The sequence below is a fragment of the Aricia agestis genome, chromosome 13 (genome assembly GCF_905147365.1).
Source record: "Aricia agestis chromosome 13, ilAriAges1.1, whole genome shotgun sequence".
In the NCBI taxonomy this organism is placed as follows: Eukaryota; Metazoa; Arthropoda; class Insecta; order Lepidoptera; family Lycaenidae; genus Aricia; species Aricia agestis.
The window spans coordinates 8,680,982-8,699,379 of record NC_056418.1 but is presented as its reverse complement, the minus strand read 5'-3'; the positions used below and the strand labels follow the sequence as shown (position 1 = coordinate 8,699,379).

Genomic DNA, 18,398 nt, shown 5'->3' with positions numbered 1-18,398 from the left:
CCTTACCTCCCCTACCCTGTAATCCTATTCCCTCTTAAAAGGCCGGCAACGCACCTGCAGCTCTTCTGATGTTGAATGTGTCCGTGGGCAACGGAAGTTGCTTTCCATCAGGTAACTCGTTTGCTCGTTTGCCCCCTTATAATATTTAAGGGGAGCTCCCATACAACAAACATTATTTTTTTGCCTTTTTTTGCTCGTAATCAATAATGGAACAGCAAGGCACTTGAAATTTTCATAAAGGCCTAAGTTATATGTCTACTTTAATAATTAATTTTAATTTAAATAAAATAAAAAATTAATTTAATTCCCATACAAAAAAGCAATTTTTGGCCTATTTTTCGTCTATAATGGTACGGAACCCTTCGTGCGCAAGTCCGACTCGCACTTGGCCGATTATTTTAATTTAACGATACGATTTTTAATTTAAGTAAAGTTAAATCGGCAATCGCTATCACAATTTTAAACAGTCCTTAAGGCGACGCCTGGCTGTAGCGTTAACGATTTTTCTCAGCAATGACTAAAGCTAAGAAATTAAAGTTCATTGTCAGTATTCATCATGTCTTTGTCTTTGAATTGCCCATAGCATAACACGATTGGTCAACTTTTATAACACAGAATAATCAATCAAAAAGACCTCTGTAAAAAAAGGATTCCTATTTTGCCAACAGAGGGGAGTGATTTAAGCTTCCAAAATTTGTATATAGATAGGTTCAAGCTACAGACAAAGATCATGATAGATACCGCATGTGTATGTACTTCGCGTGCCATATCACACTCCCAAACGACGAGCAATGCTCGTCTTTCGAAAGTCTGTTCTTTAGTCTGCTATTGGAATCGGACGTCAATCGGAATTCTAAAAATGCCTAAATGCCTAAAACGTTTCTATTTGAATTTCTACAGCTCAATACGGGCTGTAGAAATTCAAATAGAAACGTTGGCCTAGATAATGGGCACTTTTCTTATCATCGGTGGGTCACAGTAGGTATAAAAAAGTGGCACGCTCGTTTTCATATAAATGGAGCGACATGCGGTATCTATTTTGATCTATGTCTGCGGTTCAAGCATACACTTTAATTTGCCCATAGCTTGAAATGTATTTATGGTTTTTAAATTACGCGACAAAAACCATTTTGTCGCTACGTCCTTTCCATTTTTTGCTGTTCCATCGCTTGTTTACTATGAGAGGCCGGGCCGGCCTCTCATAGAAAACAAGCAATCTAAAACATATCCAACACGGTTTTTTACTTTAACGCGGCGTCACCTTAATCAATAAATAAGCTTACCTACACGGGCGAAAAACATGCAATTATTTGAAATAGGCAAAAACCCATATTTTTATGCATTTTGTCTCACTTATCTGACTAATCAAAGAGATATGTATGTAACAATAAAACAGATAATAATATGAATGAAAATACATTTTATTACTCACAAGTCGCATCCATAATCCTTTATGAGCTATCACCTCATAAGTTTCTATATTAATTTATCAACAAATTAAATAAATTGTTTTTTGTTGTTACATTTAAAATAGGACCAATAAATTATTACTAACTAAAACAAATATTATAAAACTGAATTTGTTTAAAAATCTAAGCAAAACATTAAAAACCCGTTAAAAAATCTAGTTTTACTTAAGAACTGCTCATTTGATTTTCTTTAGGGACACACAATAAAAATATAAACTACTATAAATATTTTCAGTGTATGTAACAAATTTATTTAATAGGCAGCTATGCAGTTCTGTGTAATGCCTGGGTTACACGGTACGGCCTAATCAGTTACTGAGGGGCAGCTTTTTGCACCATGTGACCGTTTCATACGATTTACTTTCATGTGCGAGTGGATCAGTTGCTAGGGTGCGAGTTACTACAACATTTTTTATTACACAGATACAACTTGACTAGGCTATGTCATTGGAACATTTCATATCTAATGCAACGTCAACAGCTGGTCAACAGCGTGCATGGTGTGACCCAGGGAGGTGACCCAGTAGCTGCCTACTATCCAGTCAACTGCTCGCACTGTGTAACCTATCCTTTAATCAGTGACTGGGCTATATGAAACCTGTTAAGCATTTATGTGTCATCAGACAAAAAATTACGTATTTACGATTGTTTACTATGAGAGGCCGGGCCGGCCTCTCATAGAAAACAAGCAATCTAAAACATATCCAACACGGTTTTTTACTTTAACGCGGCGTCACCTTAATCAATAAATAAGCTTACCTACACGGGCGAAAAACATGCAATTATTTGAAATAGGCAAAAACCCATATTTTTATGCATTTTGTCTCACTTATCTGACTAATCAAAGAGATATGTATGTAACAATAAAACAGATAATAATATGAATGAAAATACATTTTATTACTCACAAGTCGCATCCATAATCCTTTATGAGCTATCACCTCATAAGTTTCTATATTAATTTATCAACAAATTAAATAAATTGTTTTTTGTTGTTACATTTAAAATAGGACCAATAAATTATTACTAACTAAAACAAATATTATAAAACTGAATTTGTTTAAAAATCTAAGCAAAACATTAAAAACCCGTTAAAAAATCTAGTTTTACTTAAGAACTGCTCATTTGATTTTCTTTAGGGACACACAATAAAAATATAAACTACTATAAATATTTTCAGTGTATGTAACAAATTTATTTAATAGGCAGCTATGCAGTTCTGTGTAATGCCTGGGTTACACGGTACGGCCTAATCAGTTACTGAGGGGCAGCTTTTTGCACCATGTGACCGTTTCATACGATTTACTTTCATGTGCGAGTGGATCAGTTGCTAGGGTGCGAGTTACTACAACATTTTTTATTACACAGATACAACTTGACTAGGCTATGTCATTGGAACATTTCATATCTAATGCAACGTCAACAGCTGGTCAACAGCGTGCATGGTGTGACCCAGGGAGGTGACCCAGTAGCTGCCTACTATCCAGTCAACTGCTCGCACTGTGTAACCTATCCTTTAATCAGTGACTGGGCTATATGAAACCTGTTAAGCATTTATGTGTCATCAGACAAAAAATTACGTATTGAGTTATGAATGCACTTACATTATTTAGATCATTTAGAACTTGAAGAGAGTACTCAACAATTTCTTTTGTGGGTTAATACACAAATACTTAACTGACACAAGTCATATAACCAAATTCTGTAGGTCAGCCTGCATATAAATCAATTTCCCTAATATGTAGTACTTTCAAAAATAAATCTAATTAACTTATTCTACTATCAATAAAATTTAATTAGCTATTACCGTTTCCGTCTTTTTGCTTTTGGCTGAGTAGTTCCTTCTTTGAGACTATATTTATTTATAAAAAGCTCCTCATATACTGAACTATTACAACTGGGACTTAAAAACTGTGATATTTCTTGAAAAAGAAACTTTTTATAGCTTTCTTCATTCTCATATGTTTGGGTGGAAGCATCTTTTGGAGGTTCTTTAGATAACTGTTTCTTCATCTCTGATATCTGCATTGCATTTTGGTCTATTTTATGCATTACATTGCTTTCCAGTGTTTGCAACCTAGACTCCAAAAACGTTAGTAAACTGTCATTTGCATCCACTGGTGTATTTGGTTTAAGAATTGATTGACTTTCAACAGTAGGCTTTGTTCTAATCACTTTCTGTGTACTTTTTGTTTTGTTTTCTTTCTTGATATCTTTTAGATCTAAGCTTAACTGTTTTGATATTTCTTCTATTTTGTCAGTCGCTGCACAGTCTTTACTGATTTCTGTGCCATCCTTTGTTTCTAAACAAGCCTGTATAACATTTCTTAGGAGCTTATTGAACTGTCTTTTTGAATCAATAGCAGCTTTTCTTTCTGGAGTCAAATTTACTTTGCGTAGCAATCGTTTCGATTGAGGTGAGGTAGGTACATCTTTCGGAATATTTGGTGTAGTAAATGAGATTTGGAGTTTGTCCTTATCTTCAGTAAGATTAACATCATTTGGAGGGTATTCCACTATTGAACTGTCCTGAACAACTTTTGATGAAGTGTTATTATTAATTGCCATCGGATCTCGTATGTTATGTGAGGGATCAAATTCCACTTGTACAACATAGCTCTTATCAAAGGTTATATTATTTAGTTTATTTTCTATATCCATAACTTTTTCAGGTATTATGTCAGGTACTGCACACAGGGATTTATTCTGGGGAGGTGGCAATGTAACAGAGGGTGGTAGTTTTTTAAACTTACCTTTTATTGGTATTGGATCTCTGATTTTTTTTTCAGATATAATTTTAATTCTAGATTTGTTAACCTTCCCTCTGGTGGTTGGGGATTTATTTAAATTTTTTATTTGAATAAAGTCATGAGGTTGAATATTGCTACTTAGCTTTTGTGATTTATTTACATCTTGCGAAGTATTGTTATTCAGATTGTGGTCAATAAAATTAGGCTCAACCTTCAATACTATGTCATTTCTTGCAATTGTTTGTATATTATGTAGTGGATTCTCATTAAGAAACTTATCTTTATTATTTATTTCCAACTCACTTATTTCTGATGGGTCGCTGTTAGTCAGGAAGTCACTATACTTCAAAGAATAGTTTGTTTTCTTGTCATAAGTGGTACAGTAGGTATTCTCAATATCTTCTGGTACGATCGGACACAACTTGTGAACATCTACTGGTTGGGAGCTCCACTCGCTTTTGTCGCAGTAGGGTCCATCTTTAGTTGGGACAGCATCAAATTTGAGTTTGTCTTTCTGAAATACACATAATTGTCTCAGTATAATAACATAATTACAATATTTTTAAATAGTTCTATTCACTTATTAACTAAAAATAGTGTAATAAAAAGAATTTTTTATTTTTTTGGCCCCCTACATAGGGACATTTTACTTTTACATAACAAAGTAAAGTGTCCAATATGCATTGTTTACAGTTACAACACTTCTTAACAAGTTGTGTAATACAAATACAACTATTCTATTCAAGTGGATATGTCGCAGGCAGATTGTATAATCCGATTTTTAAAATTATGGCTAGCTGTTTTAAAAACAGGGGTGTTTCGTAATGCGGCGGTTTATGAAACAATTTGCCAGATTGTTATTGTGATACATTCTTCAATAAGGCGGCCCACGTTTAGCCGCATTGTACTTTTCTCAACCGGTACTTTCTTTACTGTTTTACATCTTGAATTAATAGAAATTCTTTAATTGCACCTGAAAATTGATCTGAAATTAACTGTTTTCTTTAATTCACTCAACATTTTGCAATTTAGCAACACACTTTCAGTGTCCAGCATCATTATTGTTGTTTTGTCACAGGCAGAGCCAAGAGTATTATGAATCGGAACTATAGATCTGTCAAAGAGGCGACTTATCTTTCGCTTTATTACATTATGGCTAGCCGTTTCGAATAACGTATGGCGCCGAATACATTCTGGCGATTTTTAATTCAGCCACATTTATTCCAATCCGCCTGCGACAGATACATACATATTTTTATGTACATGTTAGTGTTGAATGGCTATTAGGTTATCATCAATGCACACAAAATCCACAGTATGCTGTCCAAATATCTAATATATAACACTAACTCTGTAGCACCTCCATCGTGGGTATCCGGCAGGCGGCTGCCGCTTGGGGATTAATGGGTTAAGTGTTTGATGTTTCAAAGTTCTACTGTAATAAATTACCTTGTAATTCATAAAATTGTGATCCTCAAAATGATGTTGACACACCACTCTATTTTTGAGCTGTGATACTCGTAGGTCTAGGAAATCTAGCCTATGTGCATTCATCAACCATTGATGGCATCTCAATTTGTCAAACACAGGGTAGTGGAACAAATGGACTTGTCCATCAGATTTTACAGTACAATTACGATATGTGCAGCGACATCCTCCCATTTTTGTTTGTTTTAATGTAGCTAAAGTTAAAAGATAGCTGGTAACGTTACACTGTATGCATTATACTGTTAAAATATTCTTTTGATACAATATTATGTTTCCAGTTGAAAATTCAAACGGAAACTAAATTACTTCAGGAATTCAATAAATAATTAAATATTTAATTAAACTCTTCTACACAACACACAAACAACCATTGCATAAACTTAAATGACAATTGACAGACTGACAGTTGACACTTGTGACTTTTTTTTTCTTATAACGGCACTTTGGATAAAATATAACCATAGACATAATATATTTATATTATGTCTATGAATATAACCATGGCCAGTGTCGAGTATAATATTATGGCGGGAAAACAATATTCTATAAAATACATTTTTTTCTATATCGTCAGATCAGTCAGGTCTAAAGTCTAGTCTCCAAGAATAAAGTCAATACAGTCAAGAAGTCAAGTCGGTCGTTTCAGTAAAGTGGTAGACACCATAGACTTAATATAATGGTAGACACTTTATTGTCGATGGAGTTTTGGAGGGAACACAAAAGAACACGTTTCTGGATATTATATCACTTTCCTACACTTGTGCGCAATAACGAATATCTAATGGTTAATATCCTACCAATATTGTGCATTAAAAACCCAGATATTTTTATTATTCTTTAATTTAATTCCAATAGTAGCAAAAAAACGGATAGTCGGCGCTTTTTGCCGACTATTCGTTTTTTTGGCCGGATCGTCGGCACATCTCTAATCTTAATTAAAATTTGAATTTTGATTTGGGTCTAGCTATAGCCTATAGCGGTTCTTGAGTTACAGTCTGGAGACAGACAGACGGATAGATAGACGGACAGACATCGAAGTCTCAGTAATAGGGTCGGTTTTCCTTCCTGACGCTATAACTTCAGAACGCACGAACCGATTTCCACTGTTTTGCATTCGTTGGAAAGGTCTCAGGCTCCGTGAGGTCTATAGAAAAAAAATCAGGAAAAACTCAAGAGAAAAGCAGGAAAACAGGGAAAATCATTTTATGGCAAAACAACGTTTGCCGGGACAGCAAGTACTGTACATAACCTTAATTGACACTTTGTAACAATATTATAGAGTACGTAACAACAGCAGACACAATGGAAACAAGAAACGAATTATCAATCCGGACAAAGTTAGCCATACTGAACGAGATCGGGCGGGCTTGTATCAGGGAGTGAAAATCCTTGATGTCCTCTACTATACTTTCATCTGCAAAAAAAAATAAGGGATTACAAATTCATACAAGTAGTATACCTACTGATGAGTGATGAAGTTTAGGTAAATATGCGTGGAGGCCGCAAAGAAAGATCTTCCGACCGTGCGTGGTGGTACGCACGTTCTGGCCCACGTGATCGATTGCAGCCATCGCATAAATTAAATACCGACGCACTTGGAAAACTTCGATAGCGTGATGCAGAAATGTGGCGCTAATTGTGGATACCGCGGCGCCACAATGTATTCATGACTACTGTGACGACGACATGAAAATTAAACGAGTTTTTACGGTACTGCACCGCAAAAACTAAATTTTTTACCAGTCAATGTCATGCTGTTTGAATATAAACGCGTCTTCCTATTAAGTTACCTATATTCCAAAGACAAGTTATTCAGTACTAGATGACGCCCGCAACTCCGTTGCGCCTAATTCGTTTATCGCACGGGAACCGTACATTTTTCCGGAATAAAAAGTATCCTATGTCCTTTCCCGGGACTCAAAGTATCTCCATGTCAACAGCAAAATCGGTTCAGTGGTTTGGGCGTGAAGTGGTAACAGACAGACAGACACACTTTCGCATTTATAAATGTATGGGAGTATGAATTTTTTATCCTTTTTCATTCAATTCGAACGGGAAAACTCCTTTAAGATATTTATTAAATTGCTGGAAAGAAGTAAAAAGTTCAGTAACATACCAATCTTCTTATTGACAAGGAGGTTATCAATAAGACACATCAGCCTGCTTCTCTGTTCGTAAGCCTTCTCACTGCGCCACACAATGGAGATCAATAAAACAGCACACATCAGAACTTTGACCAAAGATCCTATCGCAGGGTAAAACGTTACGGTCGTTACCTTAAAAAAAAAAAACGATAGTTGAAGAAGTACCTTATTATTATTTTCCAACAATTATTCACGGATGGACTGGACGCTTGGCAGCCTTACAACTTAGGAAAATAATCTTTATATTATGCAACGTCTTTTTTCTCGTTTTTTACGTAAGCAAATATATTTATATATTTTTAGTTTTTTTTTTATGAAATAAGGGGGTAAACGAGCAAACGGGTCACCTGATGGAAAGCAACTTCCGTCGCCCATGGACACTCGCAGCATCAGAAGAGCTGCAGGTGCGTTGCCGGCCTTTTAAGAGGGAATAGGGTAATAGGGGAGGGTAGGGATGGGAAGGGAATTGGGGAGGGTAGGGAAGGGAATAGGATAGGGGATTGGGCCTCCGGTAAACTCACTCACTCGGCGAAACACAGCGCAGGCGCTGTTTCACGCGCTGTACCTGTAGTTACCTGTAATCCAACTGCAACTCTCACTGTAAGATTTATCAAGCGAACCATATCAATAAGCAAACTTAAAGTATTGAGTAGTATCTGAAATAAATAATACTTATATTTGACTCAAAACTTAATAAACCTTGGAAGAACTCTTCGACTTCAAGATTTTTCACAAATATAAAAAAAAAAAACCTACCCGCATTCCAAACATTCGATTAATAAACTTTACTTGTTCTGATATCAACAAGTAGTAACACCTGAACAATTTAACATTTTTCTTCGCATTTACGAATTCTATGGCCGTGTTGATAGAATTATTCGAATATGGACAAAACCACGTAGAACTTAAGACTTCTTGGGTCATTGGAAGAAGATTTTCAGAATTTGAGTACAACGTTTGTACTTGATCCCCGACAGTGCGCAGCCGCGACTCAATGTGCATGATGTTCAATGATAATAAAGTACATGTCAACGATTTAATTAGCATGTGAATGTATGCTCCTGAGAAAAAAATTGTTATAATAGGTCCATAGCCATATGTCCATACCAGATAATCGTAGAGGCTCGTGATAAACCATAGGGTAACAATGAAACACAGAAACTTCACTAGCGAGCTCTTAATATCTGAGTAGTACTTCATGCCCAACAGACCGTCCATGTAGCAGTACCGGTTGATGTACTCCCGGCAGATATCGGCGCCATACTTGAAAACGTACCACATGTCAACAATATATTGGAGCAGATCGTACACGCTTTGCACAGCGTCCATATACTGAATAGAACGAGCCATTTGGATATGAACATTTATCACGTAGAGAGATTTGTAAATGAGAGTAAATAAATTATAACTTCCGACAATAATGAGTGGTACGGCCATTCTCAGTAGGTGCAAAAATGGAACGCCCCCTGTTGTGAGAGTGCAATTAAGCGAAAATATTCTCAAAAAATAATTTAACAACTTGTAAGTTTCGCATATTTCCTGAAAGTAATTTAGTTGAACGTTATGTACTTTCATTTTTACTTTTAACAATCAAAATACTTTTTATGTTGACGACCATTTAGCACGGACTCTAATTAAACATTAACGTTTGATATAGCACCAATATAAGTGTTACAATATCTGAAACTCACGTATGGTACAGGATGTTGGCATAATAATATTATTACTTTTATTAATCAGTAGTTCCTTTGTCCTTTCCCGGGACTCAAAGTATCTGCACACCAAATTTCAGCAAAATCGGTTCGGCATTTTAAGCGTGAAAAGATATCAGACAAACAGACAGACACTTTCCCATATTTTAAAATATTAGTATGTATACACAATCTAATGTTTTATCTTTACTTATTTCTTAATATTATAAAGCCTGAGCTTTTTATTTTGTTTTCGTGCAAGCGCTAGCTAGTTTCAACTACTGGACCGATTTTTATATTTTTGGCACAGGTAGGTATAGAGCTGTAGACAGTGCCGTAAATAGGGCGGTGCCACCGGTGCCCAGGCACAGGGCGTAGACTCTGGGGGGGCGCAAAAATGGCCAAACCAGGCAGTATTATTTTTTCGGTTTGCTCCCGATAATCCCGCTGCTGCCGAAAGAAGTTCCCGCTGCGCCCCTAGAGCACGATTCCAACAGTAAAATAGATCTATACATTGCTTTGGGTAATATAATATGTCAAAAAGCAAGGGCGCAGTTGTAGAAGCTCGCACAGGGCGCAAAAAAGAGTGTTTACGGCATGGGCACTGTGTAGACCACGGAGTAGGCTACTGTTTGCAGGAAATTGTACGTTTCGCAAGGAACGTGTATTTATTTTAGTAAGTATTTATAGTTTATAGTACTTATAGTATGTATTCTAATATTATAGTTTGTTATTATTATTAGTATAATGTAGTTTTTTTTGTTGAACATAATATGTAAGTATAATAATAATTTTGTATTACTCACATAGTTATAGATAATTTATATTATTCATTTCTGTTTTTGCACGCCTGTTTTTGTGATCTTTTTGTTTTTTATCTGTTGTTTGTGATCAAATTTCTCTTCTTAGGGCTGCTGGAAGAAATTTCTTTAGAGATAAGCAGTACCTTTTGTGTCGTTTTTCTTCATATGTATAATTTGTTAAATGATTTTGTGTGCAATAAACTGTTAAATAAATAAATAAAAAAACGTCTAGTTAATAAGGGAAACAAAGGAAACTTAATCGAGATAAAAACAGTGCAGCATCAATGTCTTTCGCAGACCTAAACTGATTTCTGAATAATAAATATATAAGTATTACTAGCTGTCCCGGCAAACGTTGTTTTGCCATATAAAGTATTTCGTCTATATTATTTTATTGAAGTGACTAAGTGGCACCATGGCAACGTCCATCGCTATCCCGTCGCACAAACAATGGTCGCCGGTCTCGAGTTGCAATAATTTACTATTTTTTATTCAACAAATGCACTTATCAATATAAAAAGTAGGTAGCCAGGTATATTAAAATTTGGTAAAAATCAGTAAAGCCGTTTCGGAGGAGTACGGTAACTAACATTGTGACACACAGACTACTTAGGGATTTGTGACACGAGAATTTTATACATATTCTATACGGAAATTATATTACTAAACTACTTTGGCAGAACTTGGCACCACCATGTATAAAACACTGAAATAATGAAAACATAGACATTGATTAATAAAAACCGGCCAAGTGCGTATCGGGCCACGCATAAAATTGGCTTCCGTAGTACCTATCGCTAGTTTTTGATACTTATTTTTTGTATGGTCAATGAATGCAGTACTTTTATAATGTGTTTTGACACTACTAACAACATCATCTCAGTTACGCGTTACGTTCAAAGGAATTTTAACGAAAAGTTCCTTTATACTTCTCCGAATTCATTTATTACCGACTTCCAAAAAAGAGGAGGTTGTACGTTCGGCTGTATGTATCTTTTTTTAGTTGATCGACTATTACTTATTAATAACTTGTGACAGTTTTCCTCTTTAATTCAGCATACATATGTCCTACTCCCGTAATTTTTTTTTACATTTCCACAACCGTTTAGCACTTTAGCTGGAAGAAGGGGTGGACAGCCTGGACACTATGGACTCTTACGTTTTTTTCCACTTTAAAACTTCATATTTCAGAAATCGAACCCAGAAATTGGAGAATGATCTTTGAATACTCATAATATTTAAAAAAAACCTATTCAACGACACCACACACGATGGGGTGGACGCGAGAAATAAAATCCATCCCAGCTTGATGTGTTGGGAAGGTACAATAAAAAATATTTTTTTTTAAGATTTCATGTACCATTTTGTCGGCATAATTAATATGTGCATTGATGCCTAAATTACAGCTTTGTAGACAGACAGACAGACTGACGGACATGACAGACGGACGGACAGACCGAAACTATAAGGGTTCCTTGTTGACTACGGAACCCTAAAACGCATGACTCTTGCTCTGAGGTGTTCTATTATAGCTATCAAACAAATAAAATTAAAATTTTATTTTGAAAAATGAAACCATTCCATCAGTATTTTCAAACGTTGTCACGTTCAACTATCATCAGTATCAGAATTTACAGAGAACCAATTTTTTAAAAAGATCATATTATTATATAGGTACCATTTTGTTGGCATCATTAATATGCGCATTCATGCCGAATCACGGCTTTGTAGGCCTCATAGTCATTGAGCAAAACCGCGAACAGACAGACGGACGGACAGATCGAAACTATAAGGGTTCCTTGTTGACTACGGAACCCTAAAAAATTCCGACAAACTGCCATAATAATAATTACCAGCACTTCACTAATCAAAATTACAACAGGGTGGTGGTGGGTGATGTGATGAGTCGAGGTCTATCGATTTTGCACTTCATTATACACTTCATTATAATGAACTGTTGACAAATTGTCTAACATCTGAAACCCGGGAAAGTTGTTTCTGCACTACTTATATTCTGCACATTTCCGGTGTGGGTTGGGGTTTACTTAAGCACTTATTCCACCTTACTAAATTTAGACGTCTAAATGATTCAGTAACTAAATTTAGTCAAGTGGAATAGCATTTAGTAACTTTCTAAATGCTATTCCACTTGACTAAACTTTCTGCTATTCCACTTGACTAAATTTAGTTACTGAATCATTTACACGTCTAAATTTAGTAGGGTGGAATAAGTGTATGCTACATTGAGAACAGGGCTCAATGGCGGAAGCTCATTTCGGAGGCCAAGATCAACTTCGGGTCGCTGAGCCAGCGGAGTTAGTTACTGCTTTTGATTGGCTAACGTTAAAATTTTAGCACGCTGTTGATAAGATAAACTCCTGTCAAGAATCCTCAGAAACCTGACAAGTGCAATTAAATCTTTTAATAATTCGATCGCAGATTCCAGGAAATGATTTTGTATTCTATTGTTTTCGCGATCACCGGAGCTCTTATGGGACTTGAAGAATCGGAGTTTCAGAGGGAAGTGGGAACAGAAAATATTTCGTTTCATAATATTAAAGAACTTAATACGAAACATACAATAAAAAACCGGCCAAGTGCGAGTTGGACTCGCCCATGAAGGGTTCCGCAGCAACAATAAGGTTTATTTTTTATTAAATTAAAAGGTTTTTGATTTATTTTTATGTTTCAGTTGATTTAAAGAAAGTTAATTTAAGGTTTACCATTTATGACGTATAAAAAAAACTACTAGCTAGTAGCTAGATCTCGTTCAAACCAATTTTCGTTGGTAGTTTTTATAGTATTGTATATCAAATTTTTTTTTTCATTTATCATGACTCCCCCCCCCCTTTTACTTTAGAAGTTAAAGATGGCGCGACACACATTTTACCACTTTGCAAGAGTCTCTCTCGCAAACTATTCAGGTTAGAAAAAAATTATATTAGAAACTATAATATGATTTTTGAAGACCTATCCATAGATACCCCTTAGATAGCCCATAGATTTTTTGTTGGTTTAAGATATACGGGGTATACCATTTATGACGTATAAAAAAAAATAATTGCTAGATCTCGTTCAAACCAATTGTCGTTGGTAGTTTTTATAGTAGCGTTCATTATAATTTTTTTTATTATTAAAAGCTATTTATTATTACCGCTTTGGAAGAGTCTCTCTCGCAAACTATTCAGGTTAGAAAAAATGATATTAGAAACCTCAATATGATTTTTCAAGACCTATCCATAGATGCCCCACACGCATAGCTTAGATGATTTTTTTTTGTTTCAGTTTGTAACTTGTACCTATCCCACCCCTAAAATTTTTAATAATTTTTCAATTTTTGTATCAAAATCTTAATGCGGTTCACAGACTACATCTACTTACTAAGTTTCAATAGTATAGCTCTTATAGTTTCGGAGAAAAGTGGCTGTGACATGCGGACGGACAGACAGACAGACATGACGAATCTATAAGGGTTCCGTTTTTTGCCATTTGGCTACGGAACCCTAATAATACGAAAGAAAGAACACACTTTTGTACTTTGAATAATCGGCCAAGTGCGAGTCGGACTCGCGCACGAAGGGTTCCGTACCACAATTATAAAGCTGAAATTTGTATTTTTTTTGTATGGGAGCCCCCCTTAATTATTTAATTTATTTAAATTTTATTACTAAATAATAAATATTAAAGTACAAATACTAATATAATCACTTAGTAATAAAATATAAAGCTCTAAAATGCGGTAAATTACGGCATCTCCGTAGGGGGACCGCCTTAAATAGATTTTATTCTATCACACACAGAATTAAGTATTAATTTTATACTTATGTATAGATCACAGTATAGATAGTCTTATCTCAATGCTTTCACATGCCCGCCAATAAAACCCACTTGACAGACGTGAGGCATAGTATGAGACATTTTTACACGCTTTATATTAATTAGCTTCATTTGTAACTATTATGTAGGTATGTAAGAAAATATTGGAATCTTAATTTGACCCTCTTCCCGGTCTTCGATTAGGATGAAATTTTGCACACGCTCTGAGTTCTGATGACAATACATGTATGACTTGCTAAGAAACGTCATTATAAATCCAATATGGCGGCCTCCTCAAGATGGCAGACAGGCTATTTGAAATGCACCACCATGATAATATGGGTATCAAATGAAAGGGTTTTCTGTCAGGAATACGAAAAAAATAGTCTCGTGACTTAAATCCAATATAGCGGACATCCAAGATGGCGGATAGCCAATCCGCGTGCCAAAAATAGTGCGTGCTGAAAGCGTGTTTTTAGTTTTTTAAACTAATTATTAGTAAGTAGGTATGAAAAAATGACCACCAACGCCAGTGGCCAGTTAAAAAGGCGGAAAAATACTTGTTTTATTTAGGTTGCTTCAGTTTATTGACTTTCTTTGAAACAACGCTAAGTAAAAAATAGGTGAAACACGTTTGGAATCAAGATGTCCGTACTTTCATATCCATACTAATACTATTAATAATGCGAAAATTTGTCGTCTGCTGGTCTGTCTGAGATAACAGACAGATCTAAGATAAACGTCCAACTTACTTTAACTATAATTGTAACTTCTATAACTACAGTGCAAAATGCCAAATCTTTAACGCCATATTTAACGATAACCTTAACACTTATATCGAAATTTTTTCGTGAAAATTTACCATGGCTCAAAGTGTTGTTATAACAAATATTTTTCCTGTCGATTTTTACGGATGGTTAAATTTTTTATACTCTCAATCCCATTAACTGTAGCTATAATAAATGCAACAGACATCTGTCAAATTCTGTGGTCAAAGTTAAGGTTAAAGTTAAGTTAGCCTTAACTATAACCATAACTTTGACCATCTGTAACTGTAACCACGCCTCTGGCGCAACTCACTCTTAGATCTGTCTGTAACATTTAAGATAGATAGTTGGATCTAAGATAAACCAAATTGCTGAAAGGTATGGAGATACTATGAGTTCCGGGAAAGGGGATAGGATGATTTTTAAATAAATAAAATAAAATAAAAATGCCTTTTATTTCTTGCTTGACATGAAAAACAGAGATGCTTTTTACCTACACTAAAAAATTTACGGTTCCCGCGCGATTAACGAATTGTTATGCAACGGAGTTGCGGGCGTCATCTAGTGTCATGTGAAGTGGTTTTTCAATAGTGTGTTTCAAAAGTGTCAAATATACTTAGCTTAATTGACACTTTGTGACAATATTATAGAGTACGTAACAACAGCAGACACAATGGAAACAAGAAAAGAATTATCAATTCGGACAAAGTCAGCCATACTGAACGAGATCGGGCGGGCTTGTATCAGGGAGTGAAAATCCTTGATGTCCTCTACTATACTTTCATCTGCAAAAAAAAACAAGTGATTACAATTATATGATGGCATATTTTTCACTACCATGTTAACGACGTAGCAATAAAGAATGTTTTTATCTTAATTTGACCCACTTCCCGGTCTTCGATTAGGATTTAGGATGAAATTTTGCACACGCTCTGAGTTCTGATTACAATACATGACTAGCTAATAAAAGTCATTACAAATTCAATATGGCGGCCTACCCAAGATGGCGGACAAGTTATTCAGTATTCTTTATCCTTTCTCATTTAATCAAATATAGAATTGGTTAAATCTGTAAACAACTTTAGCGTTTCTATAATATTGATAAATAGGCCAGTCATTAAAGCCAAACCCCGAAAGAAATTAGTAACTTGATAAAATTTTAGGGGGTTTTTAAAGAAGGTAAAATAACTTACCTTGTGGTTTTGCAGCGTTCTGGGGTGTACGGAAAGGGTTGAAAAGGGGTGAAAAAGGTTTTTTGTTAGTAACATTGCGTAAAAAATGAGTAACACGCTGCAAATTTGGAGTTAGCGTGTTTTTCCCGTTTTGTAACGTGTATTAAATTTGCAGCGTTTTGCAATACACGGAACATTGTTTATTATTAAAAAACAATAAAATTTGTTAATAACAGGGGTAAAAAAAATTAGTAACACGCTGCAAATTTGGAATTAGGTTGTTCTTACCGTTTTCTAACGTGTAATATATTTGCAGCGTTTTGCAACATACGGAACATTGTTTATTACCTATTAAAAAACAATAAAATTTGTTACTAACAGGGGTAAAAAAATTTAGTAACTCGATATAAATTTAGAATTAAGTTGTTCTTACCCTTTTGTAAAGTGTAAGTTTTAATTTTGCAGCGTTTTGCGACATACGGAACATTGTTTATTACTATATGAACAAATATTTCATTTAGTATTGATGGTAAAAAAGTAAGTGAAGAGTTGCAATGCAAAGAAAATGCTGTCAGCATGTATCAGAAACATTTTTCAACTTTGCATAATTAATATCTTACAGTAATAATACTACGGAACATTTAATAAAATATGTAAATAATATTTCGTGGATAAAGTTTTTCATAATTTACTATTTTCATATTTTCTTGAAGAAAATTCTCAATTACAGTTTTGTTCCAAAGTTTTCCCTTTCTACTGTCATGCTTTTTCGGGATTATACCTGGACCGTTAGATGGTCAGCGTCCCGCCCCCGATTTTTGTTCATATAGTAATTAACAATGTTCCGTTCGTTGCAAAAAGCGGAAAAATTAATACACTTTACAAAACGGTAAGAACAACTTAATTATAAATTTGCAGCGTGTTACTAATTTTTTTTACCCTTGTTATTAACGAATTTCATTGTTTTTTAATAATGAACAATGTTCATTTTGTTGCAAATTGCTGTAAATTTGATATACGTTAGAAAACGGTAAAAACAACTACTGTTACTAATTTTTTACGCAATGTTATTGACAAAAAACCTTTTTCACCCCTTTTCAACCCTTTCCGTACACCCCAGAACGCTGCAAAATCACACGGTAAGTTATTTTACCTTCTTTACCAACCCCCTAAAATTTTATCAAGTTACTAATTTCTTTCGGGTTTTGGCTTTAATGGCTGGCCTAAAAAAGGAGTCAAAAATTCAGTAACATACCAATCTTTTTATTGACAAGGAGGTTGTCAATAAGACACATTAGCCTACTTCTCTGCTCGTAAGCCTTCTCACTGCGCCACACGATGGATATCAACAAAACAGCACACATTAGCAATCGGACCAAAGATCCTATTGCAGGACAAAATTTTACTGCCGCTTCCTGAAAAACATACAAGAACTTTAGGAGCAGAATAATTACCAACAATCTACGAATCTAGGGGCTGGAGTGCTGGACGCCTGATAGCCTTCGAAATTTGGACAAGATTCTTTTGTGCAACGTCTTTTTTCTAGTTTTTTTTACGTAAGTAGCGAGGTAAGTAGATATTTCTTTAATTATTTACCTGTGATCCGATTATAACCTTCACCGCAAGATTTATCGAGTGAACCATATCAATAAGCAAACTTAAAGTATTGAGTAGTATCTGAAATAAATAATATTTGACTAAAAACTTAATAAGCCGTGGAAGAACTTTTCGACTTCAAGATGTTTTACAAATATTAAAAAAAAATAAACCTACCCGCATTCCAAACATTCTATTTATAAACTTTAATTGCTCTGACAACAACAAGTAGTAACACCTGAATAATTTAACATTTTTCTTTGCATTTACAAACTCTATGACTGTGTTAACAGATTTTTTTGAATATGGGCAGAACCACGTAGAACTTAAGACTTCTTGGGTCATTGGAAGAAGATTTTCAGCATTTGAGTACAACGTTTGTACTTGGTCCCCGACAGTGCGCAGTCGCGACTCAATGTGCATGATGTTCAATGATAAAAATATACTTGTCAACGATTTAATTAGCATGTGAATGTATGCTCCTGAGTACAAAATTGGTATGATAGGTCCGAAGCTAAAGGCCCATACCAGATAATCGTAGAGGCTCGTGATAAACCATAGGGTAACAATGAAACCCAGAAACTTCGCTGACGAGCTCTTAATATCTGAGTAGTACTTCATGCCCAACAGACCGTCCATGTAGCAGTACCGGTTGATGTATTCCCGGTAGATATCGGCGCCATACTTGTAAACGTACCACAT

The 18,398-nt window shown here is 35.1% G+C and overlaps 3 protein-coding genes across 3 annotated transcripts; all 3 read right to left on the bottom strand.

The window, feature by feature from the left end:
* Positions 1-2,549: 2,549 nt before the first annotated feature.
* Positions 2,550-6,056, bottom strand: LOC121733250. Its single transcript, XM_042123461.1, has 2 exons — positions 5,669-6,056; positions 2,550-4,733 (listed from the first exon to the last, which is right to left on the bottom strand). Exons 1-2 carry the CDS (start codon positions 5,879-5,881, stop codon positions 3,273-3,275), a joined length of 1,674 nt encoding a protein of 557 aa, XP_041979395.1. The 5' UTR covers positions 5,882-6,056; the 3' UTR covers positions 2,550-3,272.
* A 901-nt stretch (positions 6,057-6,957) lies between these two features.
* On the bottom strand, positions 6,958-9,288 carry LOC121733322. The gene is made up of 5 exons (XM_042123538.1): positions 8,959-9,288; positions 8,608-8,688; positions 8,427-8,507; positions 7,824-7,983; positions 6,958-7,121 (listed from the first exon to the last, which is right to left on the bottom strand). The coding sequence occupies exons 1-5, from the start codon at positions 9,286-9,288 to the stop codon at positions 6,958-6,960; spliced, it is 816 nt and encodes a 271-aa protein (XP_041979472.1).
* A 6,261-nt stretch (positions 9,289-15,549) lies between these two features.
* Positions 15,550-18,398, bottom strand: LOC121733320. The gene is made up of 5 exons (XM_042123537.1): positions 18,289-18,398; positions 17,874-17,934; positions 17,697-17,777; positions 17,356-17,515; positions 15,550-15,713 (listed from the first exon to the last, which is right to left on the bottom strand). Exons 1-5 carry the CDS (start codon positions 18,396-18,398, stop codon positions 15,550-15,552), a joined length of 576 nt encoding a protein of 191 aa, XP_041979471.1.